This window comes from Lytechinus variegatus, chromosome 1 (genome assembly GCF_018143015.1).
Source record: "Lytechinus variegatus isolate NC3 chromosome 1, Lvar_3.0, whole genome shotgun sequence".
Taxonomy (NCBI): domain Eukaryota; kingdom Metazoa; phylum Echinodermata; class Echinoidea; order Temnopleuroida; family Toxopneustidae; genus Lytechinus; species Lytechinus variegatus.
The window spans coordinates 70642005-70659663 of NC_054740.1; the positions used below are offsets into that span (position 1 = coordinate 70642005).

The 17659-nt window shown below is 37.4% G+C and overlaps 1 protein-coding gene across 1 annotated transcript in view; it reads left to right on the forward strand.

The window, feature by feature from the left end:
* The window catches only part of LOC121421696 (carboxypeptidase B-like), a 28073-nt gene that overhangs the window by 2300 nt on the left and 8114 nt on the right, over positions 1-17659 (forward strand). The window contains exons 2-5 of the mRNA XM_041616486.1: positions 11095-11170; positions 12845-12958; positions 16226-16327; positions 17213-17314. Coding sequence (XP_041472420.1) covers positions 11095-11170; positions 12845-12958; positions 16226-16327; positions 17213-17314 — 394 coding nt within the window. The remainder of the gene's footprint in view (positions 1-11094; positions 11171-12844; positions 12959-16225; positions 16328-17212; positions 17315-17659) is intronic.

The following is a 17659-nucleotide window of genomic DNA, read 5'->3' on the forward strand; positions in this document are numbered from 1 at the left end:
AACATATATCTTAGCGTAAGGGTGCAGGTGCGAAATGACGGGGGGGGGGGGCGCTTGGTCCTCACAATGTATTTTTATTTTGATTCTTGGTTGTTTTTTCTTGTTTTAGAAATTATGTGTTTCATTACGTAAAGAGAAAGAGCAATTTTGAAATTAACTCTCTGAATATTTATTCATACCTTTTTTTATAAAGGGAGAAATGAATCTTAACTGTTTGAGTGAATCTGGCAATGTATTCCATATGTCAGGCCCATGGTGTCTAAGTGTTTTATGTGCTAATAGTGTTCTAGGATTGTCTCAGTGAATATTCTGACATGTCCGTGTTGGGTATGAATGTAAGTTGCTATCATATAAAAAGAAATCGGTTAACACAGGAGGAAACAGTTTGTAATGATATTTATACATAAAAATAGCTTTTTGCATAGTATTTATATCATATCTTATACGTTTTTAGACGATAAAAAAGTGGATCAGTGTGTGAAAGATATGTTGATTTTGTGCAGATCCTAACACTTTTCTTTTGTAATAAAAGTAAAGGTTCAAGGTTACTTTTACTACACTTTCCCCAGATAATGTTACAATAATTAATATAGTACCAATGCATTGTATACACAACAAAAAAGTAAGTCCTCCCTAAATCAAATTGCTGTAACTTTTGAACGGAATTATTTTGAGATATGATATTTCGTAGGTGTTTTTCTACACTCATTAACAACTCCTGGGAAAATATGAGATTGATCGGTTCAGCCATGCATGAGTAATCAAAGATTGAATTAAAAATGACAAAAAGAATGATAATTGTACTGTTTTACTATCCATCATATAGCCACTCCACACACAATTTGGATATTGTATGTTCATGGTTGAGTGAGTACATTGTATTGCAGGGGCCGCGGAAGCGGGGGGGGGTTGGGTTCAGCCCCCCCCCCCCACTTTTTTCAAAAAGCATGTACAAAAATGTAAAAATGACCATACGATTGTGATTTTTTGCATGGTCAGCCCCCATCCTCACACGTTTGGCTCAGTCCCCAGGGGCGGATCCAGCTTTCGCCAATAGGGGGGGGGGGCGAAAAATATTTTCAGCAACATTTTTCTCGATTGGCCGCCATAATTCTATTTTTCGTTGGTTTTTCATGGGTGGTCCTAACTAAAGGTTTAAGTATATGTTAGTTATATAAACAAGATAAGTTATCTCATGTGGTCTTAATGTATAATGCGAGCGCGAAGCGCGAGCAAAAAATTCTTTGATATTTTGTGTCCTTAGAACTGAAGATTCTGAGCAGTTTTTATAATCATGAACAAAGATAAGTATCCATAATGTACACTAAACAATGCGAGCGCGTAGCGCGAGCCGAAATTTTATTACAGTAACGTGATAATTAAGGGACTCAATTAGGACTGTTTTTAGTGATTAATGAAGAGGATACAAGTATCGCCAATTAAATAATGAGAGTGATATTCCGACCTGAAAACTGGACGGTCTAAGCGCGTTTTTATTTAAAATTAAAGAACAAGCTTGTGTGTCTCAACTATGGTCTCAAACAATCAACGCAAGCGCGAAGCACGAGCTTAATTTTTTGATATACTGACATGATACAGGAGCATTTTGACAAATTTTGGAAAGAATTTCCAAAGAGGATAGGTATCTCACAAATAAAACAATGCGAGCGCGCAGCGCGAGCTGAAAATTTTGATATAACAATTTGTGTAAATCAAACAAAATAATGAAAGCTTGATGTGTGAGCTAAAATATTGTGTGCAAATTGATTTCAGAACTGGATATATGAAGTGCCATTTAATCCTCTTGAATGGGATTCATTACAGAGGCAATGCGAGCGCGGTGCCCGAGCGAAATTTTTATATAAAGTCTATTTTCCAATTCTTCCCTCATCTTTTCTTGTTTCTTTTCGGGGTCGGGCCGGCCGTTACGAGGCTGTAAATTACACATCATGGGTATAATAGCTCTTTCTTACTTTTCTTCCTGCTTTTCGTAGTTTCTATCAAGATAAAGAGTACACTTTTTTCTGCAGGTTGTCAAAAAATAGGGGGGCAGGGCCGGCTCGGCCCCTCCTGGATCCGCGCCTGGTCCCCCCCCCCCCCCCACTTTGAAAACCGTTCCGCGGCCCCTGTATTGTGACGTATCATCACAGGGGTTTACGGTAGTATCCTCTACAAATTTGAAAATGTTGGTGGTGATAGAAATGATGGATGATAAAAGAAAAACATTTGAAACAGAATTTGCTCACAATATTCACTTTATTACCCTTTAAAATGAGTCTGTGACATTGAAAATACCAATTTTCCTACTTTGATGCGTGCTCACTCATCCATGAATGAAGATATCGATTTCATTTTTGCACAGAATTCTGCCCATTGGTTGATAAACATTACTGCCAAATGACATTGCTAAAGACAGCCTTGAAAAAAAGTTCCACCATATTGAATAAAGGGTTTCTTATTCTTAAACATATGCACCCATAATGTACACGAGTCTATGAGAGAAGAAGTCAAAATTTTCACAAAATAATATGAAATGAGGGTTTGTTTCATGGACGGTTTTTGTTACTTCTGCCAACAGTTATTTCATGAAACTTCGCATATGGCTTCGGAGTAACACTATCCAAAAGGGGCGCATAACCGTTCAATAAAATAAACGAAAGAATTTGGGAAGAATTTACTATATCGTTGATATATATTAAAACAGAAGTGGTCCCAAGATCGAACCTTGTGGCACTCCACAATTAAGAAAGGACAACGGAGATCTAATATCATTAATAGAGACGAATTGTTGTCGAATTGAAAGATAACTTTTAATCCATGACCATCAGGCAACTCCACGTATTCCGTAATTATATAATTTATGTACTATGGTCAATGGTGTCGAAAACTTTACTTAGGTCCATAAACAAAGCGATTATATGACTTCTTTTTGAAAGAGAGTTTACAACATTATCAAGTAATTTAGTCATTACAAAATCGGTTGAGAATTTTTTTTCTAAAGTCGAATTGGGCGGGAGTAAGAATTTTATTTAATGACAAAAATGAATCCAATCGTTTGTACACAATTTTTTCCAATATTTTTGACAAACATGGTAAAAGTGATATAGGACGATAATTTTGTAACTTAAGTCGGGTCATCTTTTTTTGTAAACCGGGACTACTTTTGCTATTTTTAATACATTGGGACAACAGCCAGTATATAGATTAAAGATATGTTCTAGTGGAAAGACAATGATATCTATTACATGTTTAAAAGTTTTGTGCTGATTCCGTCATATCCTTTAGATTTTTTAGATGCTAAGGTTTCAACTATCTTGAGTATTTCATGTTGATCTGTTGGAATAAAATACATTGTATTTGAATTGGGCTCGGAGAGATACTTAGTAAAATTCTTACCATCACTTTGTATTTTTGAAGCCAGGTCAAGACCAATGCCTGCGAAAAAAAAAGATTAAACGCTTGAGCAATTTCAAAAGGTTCAGTAAATAATTCATTTTCAACTTCAAGTTTTTCAATTTTATCATGGGGTTTACGTTTGTTTATTAATTTTTTTCTGACATTCCAAGTAGCATTCAAATTTCCTTCTGCGTTTTTATTATTTCTTTTGAATGATATATTTTTTTCGAAGATCGAATGACGCCGGTGAGTGTATTGCGATATTTTTTATAATTGATAAAATCATGTTCAGATCTAAATGAATGATTTATAAAGTTTATTACGTTTTTTGATAGACTGTAAAATTCCTCGAGTAATCCATGGCCTGATTTCATTTTTACGCTTCTTGCTTTGAACAAGTGGTATATTTTTATCATAGTATAATGAGTGAATTTATCAATAAACAATTTATTTGCAACATTTGCATCATTTTCTTCCAAAACGTCATCCCAATTCTCATTGGTTAAATCTTCAAATCAAAGCTGAAATAATATTCATATTTTCTTTCCTGTATGTTTTCCTAATCTTTTCTTTATTTACACTAACTTCACATTCTGAAGAAATGAAAAAAAAATATTGGCAAATAATAATCTGTAATATCACAAGTAAAAACTCCACTATTGTTATCATTGCTAAAAGAATTTTGAAATATATTGTCGATCAATATTGCTGACGTAGACGTTATTCTAGTAGGTATGTTGATGCAAGGATGAAAAGCATATGAGGAAAGTATATTGAGAAATGTGTTTGCATTATTATTACTAGTATGATTCCTTACTTTATTAGAGTTATTATAAGTTGGTTTGTTATATAAAATATCTGATAAATCAATATTGAAGTCACCCATTACATAGATTTGTTTATTTTCAAGTGATATCTTCTCAAGTTCTTTATCAAAATTATCGATAAAATTGCCGATGTTGTTATTAGGGGGTCTGTATGATGTTCCTACTATTATAATTTTACCAAATTTGTTTTCTATTTCAATAAAGAGAGTTTCTATGTCATTAATGTAAATGTCTGATCTTACTTTGTATTTTAGTTTTGAGTTGATATACATTGCCACACCTCATTTGCGTCTTCTATCAACATGTAACATGCGATAATTAGGTATATTGTATATGTCTGGAGAATGTGAACTCAGCCAAGTTTCAGAAACGCCAATAACTGAAAATGAAAACGTGTTTAAAGAATTTACAAATGTTTCTACAGAGTCAAAATTTCTACTGATACTTCTTGAATTAAAATGTACAAGACTGAGATTATTGCACAGTATCATCATTCTGAAGTAACTTATCACTTGATTCAAAAGCTGATACAAATTCCTGGGAGGTATGATAACTACAATTTCGAATATCATTCCTGTTATTTATTTGGTCTATTTCATCTAAATCAGAGGTCATTTAAAAAGGTAGGTGACAACTGTAAGGACCAAGCGTGAGGAGGTGTCGGGGTGTTGTGCAGAGTGCATGCATGTAGACATGTTTGAACAATTCTAATATTGAAAGGAACATAACAGTTACAATGTGGTCTCAAAAATGTTTTGTTTTGTGTGTGTGGGACTTCGGGTGTCTAAATCGTATCTACACACGAATGTAGATGAATTATTATATATGATAATACATCAAAGTTATTTTCATGCTTAAACATTTAACAAAATAAATTGAGCATGATACAATATGATAATAGATGAATTAAATATATCAAGTACACCTAATGTATCAAGGATGAAAACAATTCCGGCACTGAGGGGCCGCAAACAGCGACCAACCGAACAATGGATCCGTTTCCAATCCAAAACTCATTAAGATCCAATCTTTTGTTTTTTAAAGTATACATTATCTGTAAAACATATTCGGCAAGTTCAAAGCATTCATGGTAGATGATCCATGTGAAAAAAGGGTAAATGGATTTTACTTGAGAAGTCTTAAGTAAAAGTGCATTTTGCAGATGCCTTACTGATTAAAGACAAAAATATAAAAATATGAAGGAGCTTAGGAAGAACATCTAAATTACCTAACATTCTATGTTAGTAATTACAAATACATACTAATTTATTTGTAATTACTAATTCTCATAGCCTTTGCTGCCGTGAGGATTTGTTTTAGTGAATCGCAATGATTGAATGAATTAATGAATCCAGCGATGTTTCTGATATATTTGTTTTCCATAATTAACATGAGAAAAAAACATTTGATTTACTTAATCATATCTTTGGATATATACATGAAAAATAATACAATCATACTTTGCTTCAGAGTTCCAGAGTCATAATGAACCCAAAGTACAATTTAGTACCGGATATCTTCAGGCTTCAGTTGTATTACAGAACATTGATACGTAAAACAACAACTTGTCTGTATCATTCGCATCTTTATTAATCAAGATTAACTCACCGTGGTCGGGAAGGAATTTGTTTTTGCAGGACCATGATAACCGCCACTTGACGTATACTAGACGTATTTAAGCCTCTAATTCTATAACATTATATACATGATAAATTGATGGACAACTTGGAGTCGGGCCATTTGAATTGATCAGTATAGGATTGCGAAACTTGCCATATGGTGAACATGGTGAATCACTGAAGTTGCAATTTGGTTAGCATTCTGCTTTTAGTGATATTCTTGACACTCCTGGGGCCCGTTGCATAAAACTTTTTACCTGAGAAAACTCAGGTTGTTTTTACCGGAGTTTTTGCCCTGTGTTAAAGTCAATGGCAGAAATTAGACTAACCTTAGTTTCCAGTTTTTACCAGAGTTTTCTCAGGTAAAAAGTTTTATGCAACGGGCCCCTGGTGCTTCAATCATGCCTATAACAAAAGGAAATCCACGTGCTGACATAGCAATGCACTCTCTTTTTTTTGGAAGCTCCCTCCCCATCTCCCCAGTTATGGCTGTCATAATAATTTACAGTCACTCCGTTCACTTAATTCATCTTCAATATTTGTTATCATTGAACATTGTCATCGAACTGTCACTATTATTTTGAATATGTCTTTATTTTGTTGAACGCTGATAAATAAATCTAAATCAGTGCTCTGAAGTCGGGTTCATTTTATCAGGGGCGGATCCAGAATTTTGAAATAGGGGGGGGGGCGCCAGCGGCGAGGGAGCGAAGCGATCGAGCGGGGGAGGGTGTGGGAGGAGGGATACCCCCCTCCCACGGCAAGGACTTTTTCAAAAAATCATGTCCAAAAGTCGTATTTTGAGAGCACCTTTAGAAGAAAAATGCACACTTAAATCACTGTAACTTCATGAATAAAAGACACATACTGACTCATTTAAGGCCCGGTCCCACTGGGGGGAAGTTGAATTACGCATGAATTGCGAATACAAATTTCGGTCATTCGTTGTCATCCGCATTAAATTTGGGAAAAAAAATAAAAATCCGCTTTAAAATTGCGGATACATAAAAGATGTACAGCGAACAAATTACGATTAAAAGCGGAAATATCACGAATAAAAACGAATTACCTTGCGAATGCTATTTTACGAGGGATATTGATTGTAAAATTGTGGAATGTATTGTAGACATTGCGAAAATGTAACGAAAGTAATGCGGAAGTATAACACATGTATTGCGGACAAAAATAGGATGCTAAACGATTATTGCGGAAGTATTACGTATGCATAGAGAATGCAATGCGCACGTGGTGCGGAAACAACGGTCGCATTGCGAATGTGATACATTTGAATCAAGACCATATAAAATAAGAGCACTCCACTCTTCAGCGTCGTGCTTGAACCTCCACTGCGTCAACAAGGTTTTGGCCCCTTCACCATTCTCCAGGAACTATTTGTCCATTCTTCAGCTGCCGGTCCACAAGCCTGTTCTGTAGGACTGGGTAGCGGGTGCGCATTAGGTTGTGGAGCAGAATGCAAGTCTTCAGTATCAGCCTGACTGTGTCGGCATGGTGCTGCATGGTGGTGAGAAGGACTTGGAATCTATATATTCGCCATGATACCAAATATGTTCCCGACGACTCTCATGGCCCTCGACAGCCTGTAGTTATAGATACGCTCTTCCCTGGTCAGTGCCTTTGCACTGTATGGCTTCATTAAGGTATGTTCTCAGAGAGAAAGCATCGTCGCCCACAATGAAGTATGGGACATCTTGGGTGTCATTGGGTAAGGGATCTGGATTTGGCCAACCCATAATGTCGCCGTTCTCGAGACCTTGCTTCAGCTCACTTTGGTTGTACATTTGAGCATATGATGCGGAACCGTTTCCTGATACGTCAGCCAAAAGAACCTTGTAGTCAGAACTGACCAGGGCAACTAAAATGATACTGAAAAGCCCTTGTAGTTGTAATATTCCGAGCCTGAGTTTGGGGGAGCTTTGCATGCCACATGCTTGCCATCAATCGCGCCGATTGTGTGAGGAAAGTTCCACCTCTGCAACCAGTCATTGGCAATTTCACGCCATTCTTCATCGTTGGTAGGGCAAGTCATCTGTTCATCAAGGTACTCTTCTGATATGGCTGTACATACTTCTCTGACAACTTTGCTGATTGTGTTGTGAGGGACCCTCCAACCGTAATGCATGTCCCTGTATTTTGAACCAGAGGCAAGATGGCGTAGGGTTATGGCCACTTTGAGTCCAGGCTCTAAGTTCGCTCTGAAGTTGGTCTGTGTCTTGAGCAGTCGAGGAGTGAGCCGGTTCACCAGTTCGTCAAACATGTCTGGGGCATTCTCATAAAGTTCTGGAAGGCACGTGGATCTTCGTTACGCAGCTCCACCATCAATCTATCGTACATGCCCAGATCCAGTCTTCTGCCAATCCAAGGTCTCCCCCAGACAGCTCTTTGATTTCTCCTTCGCTTTCTTTTCCGTATTTGGATCAAACGTTGAACTTGGAAGAGAAGATTGTTATGTTGTTGGATGGCTGCAACTATCAATTGTCCGTGATGATCCATGGCAACATCTAATATTCTACACAACTGTTCTTAAAATGACGGTCAAATTTCATTTTCTGTTACATTTATATAGTAATCTGGGTTTACGATGAATGTTTGCTGTGTACTCGCAAATTGTTCGCGAAACAGTCGTAATACAAACGCACTATTCGTGACCAGTCTGCAAGCATTCTTTATAAATTATTATAGCTTGGTATAAAGTCGTATTAGGCACGCTATAAATTCGTTTCGCATTCTATCCCAGTCCGCTACTTATCCGCAACCCCATGTCCGTTGCGGATATCACAGGATAACTGCGAAAATTCAGCGCATACATTGAGTATGCATTGCGTATGCATTGAGCATATAAACCGGATGATTTCCGCTCCCAGGAGTTTTGGGCAGCCCAAAACTCCTGGGAACGGAAAAATGTGCCTTTGCGGATGATTACGGACATGTGCGGAAAATAACCGTCTTAAAACAGCATACTTTACGAATATTGCGGATGTTTAGCGTCTGTAATCAAATTTTATCCGTAATTTATGCGCAATCCATCCTAAATGTCACTGGGACCGGGCCTTAATTAGGAGCTGGTTTCCAGTCACACACCGTATAAGCGGTCATTCAAAACATACATTTGGCAAAGGCTCTTCACTTGCTTGCATCGTGTGATTGAAACGTCGAATTTGACTTGTAATCGATAAGTTCCGAATAATCCATTCTGTTTATTGTCATTTGTGTATTTACATTGTGTGTTTCAAACGAGAATTGTTTAGTCGTATGGCAACATGCATAAAATTTGGTTCTTTTTTCCCCAAAATGCACAGTAAATTGTTACAAACTACAGAAAAAAACGACATCATCTTCTGGTAATCAACCTTTTCCCTCGTATTATTTTCAAATCATCTTCAATAATCCAGTCATTCTGCACAACCTCAAAGTAATATAATGCTTCTTAAGGGGATTCTCATCATTTTTATTGTTTACGTTTTCGATTTTGCTGGCAATTTTTTTTTAAAGATATATTGTAATCAGCAAACCTATAGATTATCAAACATTAAAAATGGGGTAAGGGGGGGGGGTTAATGTCACAATTTCTACTTTTTAACAATACACAATGTGTCCTCGGGACGTTTTTCCCCAGCACGAAAGTATTTTTATCTCTCCCCCCAACCCCCACCCCCCCCCCCCGTCACATAAAATCTTCGCTCCTTACGCTGACATATAGCTGCCTATACACAGCAAACGCGGAGTGGGGTCGACTGGTGATTGAGAATATACAATTTTGCTCCTTGATAATTCGTTGGAATGATTGCTTCGGCGAAACTTAGTTGGGGCGCCCTGGATAATATGCCTCTGAATCTACCAGAGAGTGTAAAAGTTAGTTTACATTAAATACAAATATGTCTGACCTACATGTATATACATTTCAGTGAAAACGTACATGACCAAGGCAGAATGATAATGCTGCGCACGTGGCGCCCGATATAGGGCTTCATCTTTGAGTGAAGAATAATCTCGGGATAGACATTATCATTCGCATCGTTGACATTTTCTCTCGCGATCTGTTACTTACAATTTACAAGTATTTGCCATAAAGACGGACAAACGCATGTATAAAAAACACAAAATTTCGGGAAAAAATTATATCCAATCCAACATCTTCACACTGGTCACTGCACTGCAACTCCCGATTACAAGTGGTGCAACTTTCCAACCAATCGACTTGCGCGCCCTGGAATTCCAGAATTTACATATTGCAATACAGTATGACAGAGGTGCATTTGTGCGAACACAAAGGCCATGAGCGTAAGTTAAAAGGTAGTTTTGACTAGATCTAGCTCTTGAAATTGACTACATTGTACCAATCCAGTAAATATAACCATCAAAAAAAAAAAAAAATCCGGCGAAAATAGAGGGGCGCGCGCCCGGGGTGCCCCCCTCTGTATCCGCCACTGTTTATAGTGGTTCAGCCAAGATCATAAAGGGTTAGGGGTTCGAATCTTAGCTTCTGGCCCCTAGAAAAAAGAGACACTATGACCCATTGTAATTAAACGAGATAGGAATCTTCCCTACTAGTAAAAATTACCATTGTTATTTTATCATATTGCCCCTTCTCTTGATTTCAATATTTTCATGCAGGGGCGGCAGCAGTGTATTTTTGTTGTTGTTTATAAGAGTGGGGCAATGTCCCTCTCAAAATTGGGTATAATAGAGCTGCACGAGCCGAACAACTCCTTTTTATATAGTTTTATTTCCCTCTCTTCTTTTTCTCGTCCTTTTTTATCCCTTGATATTCACTTCTTGAAATAAGGGTGGTCGACCCTGCCTCCAACCCCCCCCCCCCCCCCCTCTCTCCCTCTCTATTGACCCACCCATCTCCCTCTCTATCTTTTTATATCTCTCTCATTCACAACCTCTCTCCATCTCTTCCCGTCTCCCCCTTCTCTCTCTCAACTCCCTCACCTAATACAATTATCTGGGGCTCGTTGCCGAAAGAGTTGCGTTTAAACGCAAGCCCAAAAATCAATCGCAAGTCCCAATGCGCGCTGTTGATTGGTTGAAAATCAAGTTGCGCATGATTTTTTACACTTGCGATTGATCGAAACTGTTTCTGCAACAGGCCCCAGATCATTTAATCTATACATGGTGTTTTCCCCCTGTTCACATTCAATGGACCGCCCCTGCACCCCTGTCCGTAGGCCTATATCAACATTTACCTCCTCATAATAATCATCATAATTCCCCATTCTTTGATACAGATACCAGCTTTGGCGAGTGATACCTCGGTCTGATGTAGAATTAGAAGCGTTGACACTCATCTCTGATAGAAATAACGTAAGTTTTTCACTGATGCTATAAAGTCACATCAACGAAACCGACTCCAGACTGATCAAAGCTATTTCATGTATCGGTTTCAATGGTGTGACTGTAACGTAAGGAAATGATATATACTGTGCTGAGGAAAACTTAAACGATCTTATGGTGATCGGCAGTGGCTTAACTACGAGGGGGGCAATCGGCTGCCCCCCCCCCAAAAAAAAAGGGGGAAAAGGAGAAGAAGAGGGAGAAATGAAGAGATACGTATATCATAATTATGTTATGTTACTGTATGTTACACTTCCCCCCCAACTTTATATATGAAACATAATTTGTTCAGGGCATATATCTTCATTGTTCCTGGTGCTCGATATCATAGATCAATTTTTTTCGGAACACTATAATTTTCAAGTATATTTGAGAGACCTGACGTTGTCAAATCAAGTCAATATACACCAAATATATTTCCTCGCACTTCGAGTTTTTATTGTTTTATGTAGTGACATATGCTTTTTTTATGACTACTTAAAGTGATTTCCACATTTTAAGGGTTTAATATGAAACACTTCCTGTCCGTGCTTACGTTCAAATCAGTGGATTGGTGAGATATGTCTGCTCTTCATGAATTCCTCAAATCAATCCTTAAAATATCCCCTTTTCTGATCTGAATAGAAAAAAATTCAGCTCGCTCTTCGCACTCGCATGATTTGGTTAGTGAAATATGTAGTCTTTAGTGAATTCCTACAAACAAGCCTTAGAATGCCCCTCTTCAAGTCTGAATTTCCCAAATTTTCAACTCGCGCTTTCAATATTTGATTAGTGAGATGTTAATCATGATTATGTGAAATATGTAGTCTTAGTGAATTCCTACAAACAAGGCTTAGAATGCCCCTCTTCATGTCTGAATTTCCCAAATTTTCAACTCGCGCTTTCAATATTTGATTAGTGAGATATTAATCATGATTATGTGAAATATGTAGTCTTAGTGAATTCCTACAAACAAGCCTTAGAATGCCCCTCTTCATATCTGAATTTCCAAAATTTTCAACTCGCGCTTCGCGCTCTCAATATTTGATTAGTGAGATGTTAATCATGATTATAATGACTACGGATGCTTCCTGTGTTATGCAATTCTAACAAAATCAACAAGCGCTTGGCACTTGCATTAGATGACTTTGGTGAGAAGTGTATACTCTTAATATTATTGATTCCTAAAATATAGTCCTTAAAATGTCCCTTTTTGGGGGTCGGTATAATTTTCATCCCGCGCTTCGGGGTCGTTTTGTTTGTTTAGCGAGACAGGTACGTATCATGATAAAAAAATTGCTTATGATGTCCCTTTTTAGGTCTGAATATCAAAAGTTTTCAGCTCGCGCTTCGCGCTCACATTATTTGATCAGTGAGATGATATCCGTTTAATGGCACTGTCCTTAAAATGCCTTCATAGGTCAGCACACCTGGCAACTGAGCGTGCTTCGCGCGCTCACTAAGTTACTCAAATTTATTGCTGGTGCCCCCCCCCCCATGCTGTGACCCACGGTACGCCACTGGTGATCGAATAAGCATTAAAGTTAAGCAAAAAGAATAAGAAACTATATACAAAATAAATGATTCAAACAAACTCAAAACTTCGTACTCTAACTAGCTAAAACAAATTAATGTTGAATCTTTTTCGGCAAACATTCTTTTCAGCTATCATACTGGATAGAACCTTCAACTATTGGTCGACCAGTTGATGTAATGGTATCTCCTTCCTCGGCCGATAGTCTTACATCATTCTTCAACCGATCCTTCTCATCATTCGAGGTAAGAATTATTATTAAACGAGATGAAACTGGTGATTGTGAAGCATGGGTGAAAATTTGATGTTTTTTCAATCATAGTTTACCCAAAATACGGTGCCCATAAATTGTAATTCATAAAGTTCAATAATATCCCCCTACCCCTATCAATTTGTTTGAACTTGGAAACTCGACTTGATTGGAACAAGAAGACAACTTCGTCATCTTATCTTCTTGACCCAAATAATTCGACTTGCCTAGTTCCAACAACTCGTCTTCTCGTCGTATTTCTCGTCTCCTTATCTCGTCATCTTTTGCACTAATAACCCCCATTGTTCGCGCAAAGAGGGGGGGGGGGTGACTGCCGAGAGATATCCAACTGTGATAATCTGGAACACATTTTTGTACTTTGTTACAGTGTGCCAACACTGAGAATACTCTCACATAGTAACTTAACCACAGAATAAAAAAGCGCGCGACCTATATCGCAGAATGATCACTAATATAATTATGAACATAATAATATGAATAAAATATGTATCTCCAGCCACACAGTGATCACAGTGTATATAGTGAATCACCAATTCAGTACTGTGAAAAACCCTATATAAGAAAGGAATGGAAAAATTTTTATTCCCCAATTTCAACGGGACCTCTGCAAGCAGCACACCAGGGGGGGGGGCATGATCCGAATTATTGTGTTGGCCATCCTGGGCTAAATGTGGCTGGCATATTTTTCCTGTGACTTTTTTGTCTTTTTTTTCTTCTTTCTTTCTATGCTTCTGATAACTTTTTTGTAAATTCAATTCAATTTGAATAAACATTTATTTTCTTCCATTTCATTACACTTTTCAAAAACGTTAATTCATACAAAAATCAATTTGTTATGAAGTATATAATAAATATGTACATGTTGGGTTTAAAGAAGAAGGCGTATACCCTAAAAGCTGAGGCTTGTGGCGGGATACGCATATAGACAAAATACAATACAATAAACAATACAAAGGAAAGGGCACACCCTCGTCAGGTCAAATATACAGGGTGTTTCTAAAAAAAAGTAACCGAAGTTCGAACATGGACCTGGCCACGGAAGATTATATATTGTTACTGGGTGTGCTGTGACAATGCTCAACACCCCCCCCCCCCCCCCCGTAATAATAGACTAATCCTCAGTGGATAGGTCCCTGAGTTCAAAGGTCAGCTATATCAAGAATACATGATTCATTCATGTGATTTCTATTCTGCATAACTGAGTAACTCATCACTTTTAACATGGAGCTATTACAGAGAGTAATAGCTCTATGCTTTTAATTAGACACCTTGCTTGCGTTATTGTCACGTGTAATAGAGTTATGGTCCTTCGAAGCATGGAGCTTCTCTATGTTCGAAGAACCTACAGAACCTACCTTTTCAAAGTTTTTGGTTTTAACGATCATGCAGAAAATCCACTTTGTTGAAAGGTTGTGGTTTTTCAGAGTTCCCCATCTAAATTTCAGTAATTATGTTATATCTTTTGCTATTTTTTTGCGAGTGAATGTTACAAAGCTCGTGTCTAGGTGCTATTTCAATGGTCGACTACATCCTTTGTGACTTGCAGGCTCATGTTTGGCCTGAGATACATGTTCTTCGTCACAATCATGCAATGGTTAGAAGAGCAATGCAAGACATTGACATGCAGCTTTGATAGGAACTTTGGAGGAGCCGTGGTGTAGTGGTTCTGACTCTCGCCTTGTAAACAGAGGGTCGTGCGTTCGAATCCCACCACGGTCTGGCGTCCTTTGGCAAGACGTTAATCCACAATTTGCCACTCTCGACCCAGGTGCTAAAAGGGTACCCGGTAGGATGTGGAAGCCATTGTACCTTGTCCAGTACTGTGTGCGCCTCACCGGCGACTGACTGGAATACTCCCCAGGGAGTGGAGGATGTGCACACATTGTGTGCGGGAATGACTGATTGAATCCGATGACCGGGGTAATAATATATCTTTAAAGCCCTTAGACACGTCGTTCCGATGTCTTAAGCGCTATAGCGGATTATTATTATTAGGAAGGAGAGATACTGTGAAAACATTGACGGTGTGGTGCGAAAGGTAGGGATGAATAACATGCTCATCATAGACTGTATAGCTAGGCAAATAATGCGGAACTACCAGTCACTCACAAAAGTTAAGAGGGGACAGCATTTAATTGAAATTTGTAGGGGAAAGCTCTGATGAAATCAAAATCTTAAAGTTTGATTCATGCATGTACATTAAAAGTAATTTAAAACCCAAAACTTGGAATAAGTAGGTTTTGTACACAGCAAAAACTGTGGTGTTAACCGGTGTACATAGAGGACCACACCAGTTATTTTACACCGGTGTTAAATTGGTGGTGTTAGTTTTACACCTATAGGTGTTATTACAACACCTTTGGTTGTTACATTTACACTCTTTGGTGTTATGTTCAATCTTTAGGGTGTAATTTTAACACCTCATGGCGTGGTCCTCTGTTAACACCAACTGGTGTCAGTTTTAACAACACAGTTTTTATACAGTGTATCATTTGCCTTGAAGGGCCATAACTGTGTGACCCGTGACAATTGTGACGCAAGCAAGGTGTCAAATTAAAGTTGATGAGTTATTTGGTTATGCGAAATAGAAATCACAAGAATAAAATGGTGTATTCTGGATATGGCTGACCTTTGAACTGCGGTTCCCTTTTTAAACACCTCTACGTACTCTGCTCTGTTGACTGTATTCTTTCCGACAGGAAAGCCATACTTACATTAGAGGCTTATAGTCTGATGAATAAACCCCAATCATTTAGGTGACAACTGAGGCTTATCTTATTCTATATCACCATCATTCTTTATCATTTTAATAATAATAATAATAGGTCCATTTATATAGCGCAGTTACTATGTGCATATACTCTACTGCGCTTTGATAATTGGTATCATATTATTACCCCGGCTGTAGCTGAGCCGCCATATTAATAGGCGCTAAAGCGTTCAAGGAAAAATCCTACCGGTACCCATTCACCTCACCTGGGTCGAGTGCAGCACAATGTGGATAAATTTCTTGCTGAAGGAAATTACGCCATGGCTGGGATTCGAACCCACGACCCTCTGTTTCAAAGTCCGAAGACTAATCCACTGGGCCACAACGCTCCATTCATTCTTTATCATTATCATTTTCTACTGATTCAACATCCCGAGTAATGAAATCTGAACACCGACTGCCTGCCAAAGGAGGGCTCCGGGGGAGGGCTACATCTTTTATCTAATGAAATTATTTCTTTTGATTTAATAGGTCTTACAGACGGATATTCAACGGGTCATTACAAAGCAGTATATGAACAGGGTTCGGACTGGTTTGGGATTTTCATATGATGAATACAACAACCTGGAACAGGTATGCATACACTGAATAGTGGTATTTTTAAAAATATTGATAACATTATTATTATTACTATTATTATTATCATTATTATTATTGTTATTATTATTATTATTAATATTATTATTATTGTTGTTGTTGTTGTTGTTGTTGTTATTATTATCATCATCATCATCATTATTATTATTATTATGTGGTGGTGATGACGGTGATGATTATTCTTGTCATAATGATTCATCACATTAGAATATTATGATGTTCGACCTTAAAGTATTCGGGATAATAACACATGCCATGCCCCACCTGAAATATTGAGAGAAACATTCCCAATCCCCCACGGATCGACAATCAAGGCATGATAGAAGTGACATTATCGTTATCATTATTATTATCATTATTATTATTGTTATTATTATTATTATTATTTCCATTGTCCACAACTTGATGTTCTGTGGGTATATTAAACAGCGACCGGACTTCTTCCAGAAATATAGGGTTATTTTTCTATATTCTATCAAATGGGTCCTCTTCTCATTTTTCACTTCTCTTTTTAATTATGAATTATAATTATTAATTATAATTTTTATTATTATTGTTATTATTATCATTATCATTATTATTATTGTTGTTGTTGTGATTATTGCTGTTGTTGTTGTTGTTATTGTTGTCATCATCATTATTGTATGTTATATAAATACAAATATCAAAACATTCTATTTATTTTGATGGAGCACCAAACCAAAAATAATCAGTAAAATAGAAATATTCTTCCAATGAAATACACTTTTATTCTCCATCGTCCAATCCCCCTCTTTGATAAACATGATGTATTTATTTATATTCCACTGATTATTTAAATGTGATTCTGCAAGTTTGTTTGACTGTTTGTTTTCATTTCAGATCAACAGATGGATTGATTCTATCGAGAGAAAACACAAAGGTGTTGTCACCACAACAACGATCGGTACATCTTACGAAGGAAGGGATATAAGGATACTCAAGGTATAATGACGCGTCTCACTAAGAGTTGTAATCGATCCGATCAATCTCAAACATTTAAATCCATCACATTGAATGTCATTGTTCTTCATAATAAACAATGTTCTCATTGTCCCTTTGGACACAATGATACTGATGCATGCATTACATGAGTATATTCTCGGAGTATTTTAGAAAACACTCAACGGACTTGCGCATTTTAATTTTTTTGAGTCCCTGGCAATATATAAATTGGATCAAACCATAGAGGTGGAATAAGCTCATTGTTTCCATCTCTACTATGGATTAAGCACACGGGTATCAGAAGTTGAATCAAATTCGAAGATCTCCCAATGACAGTTTTCAATT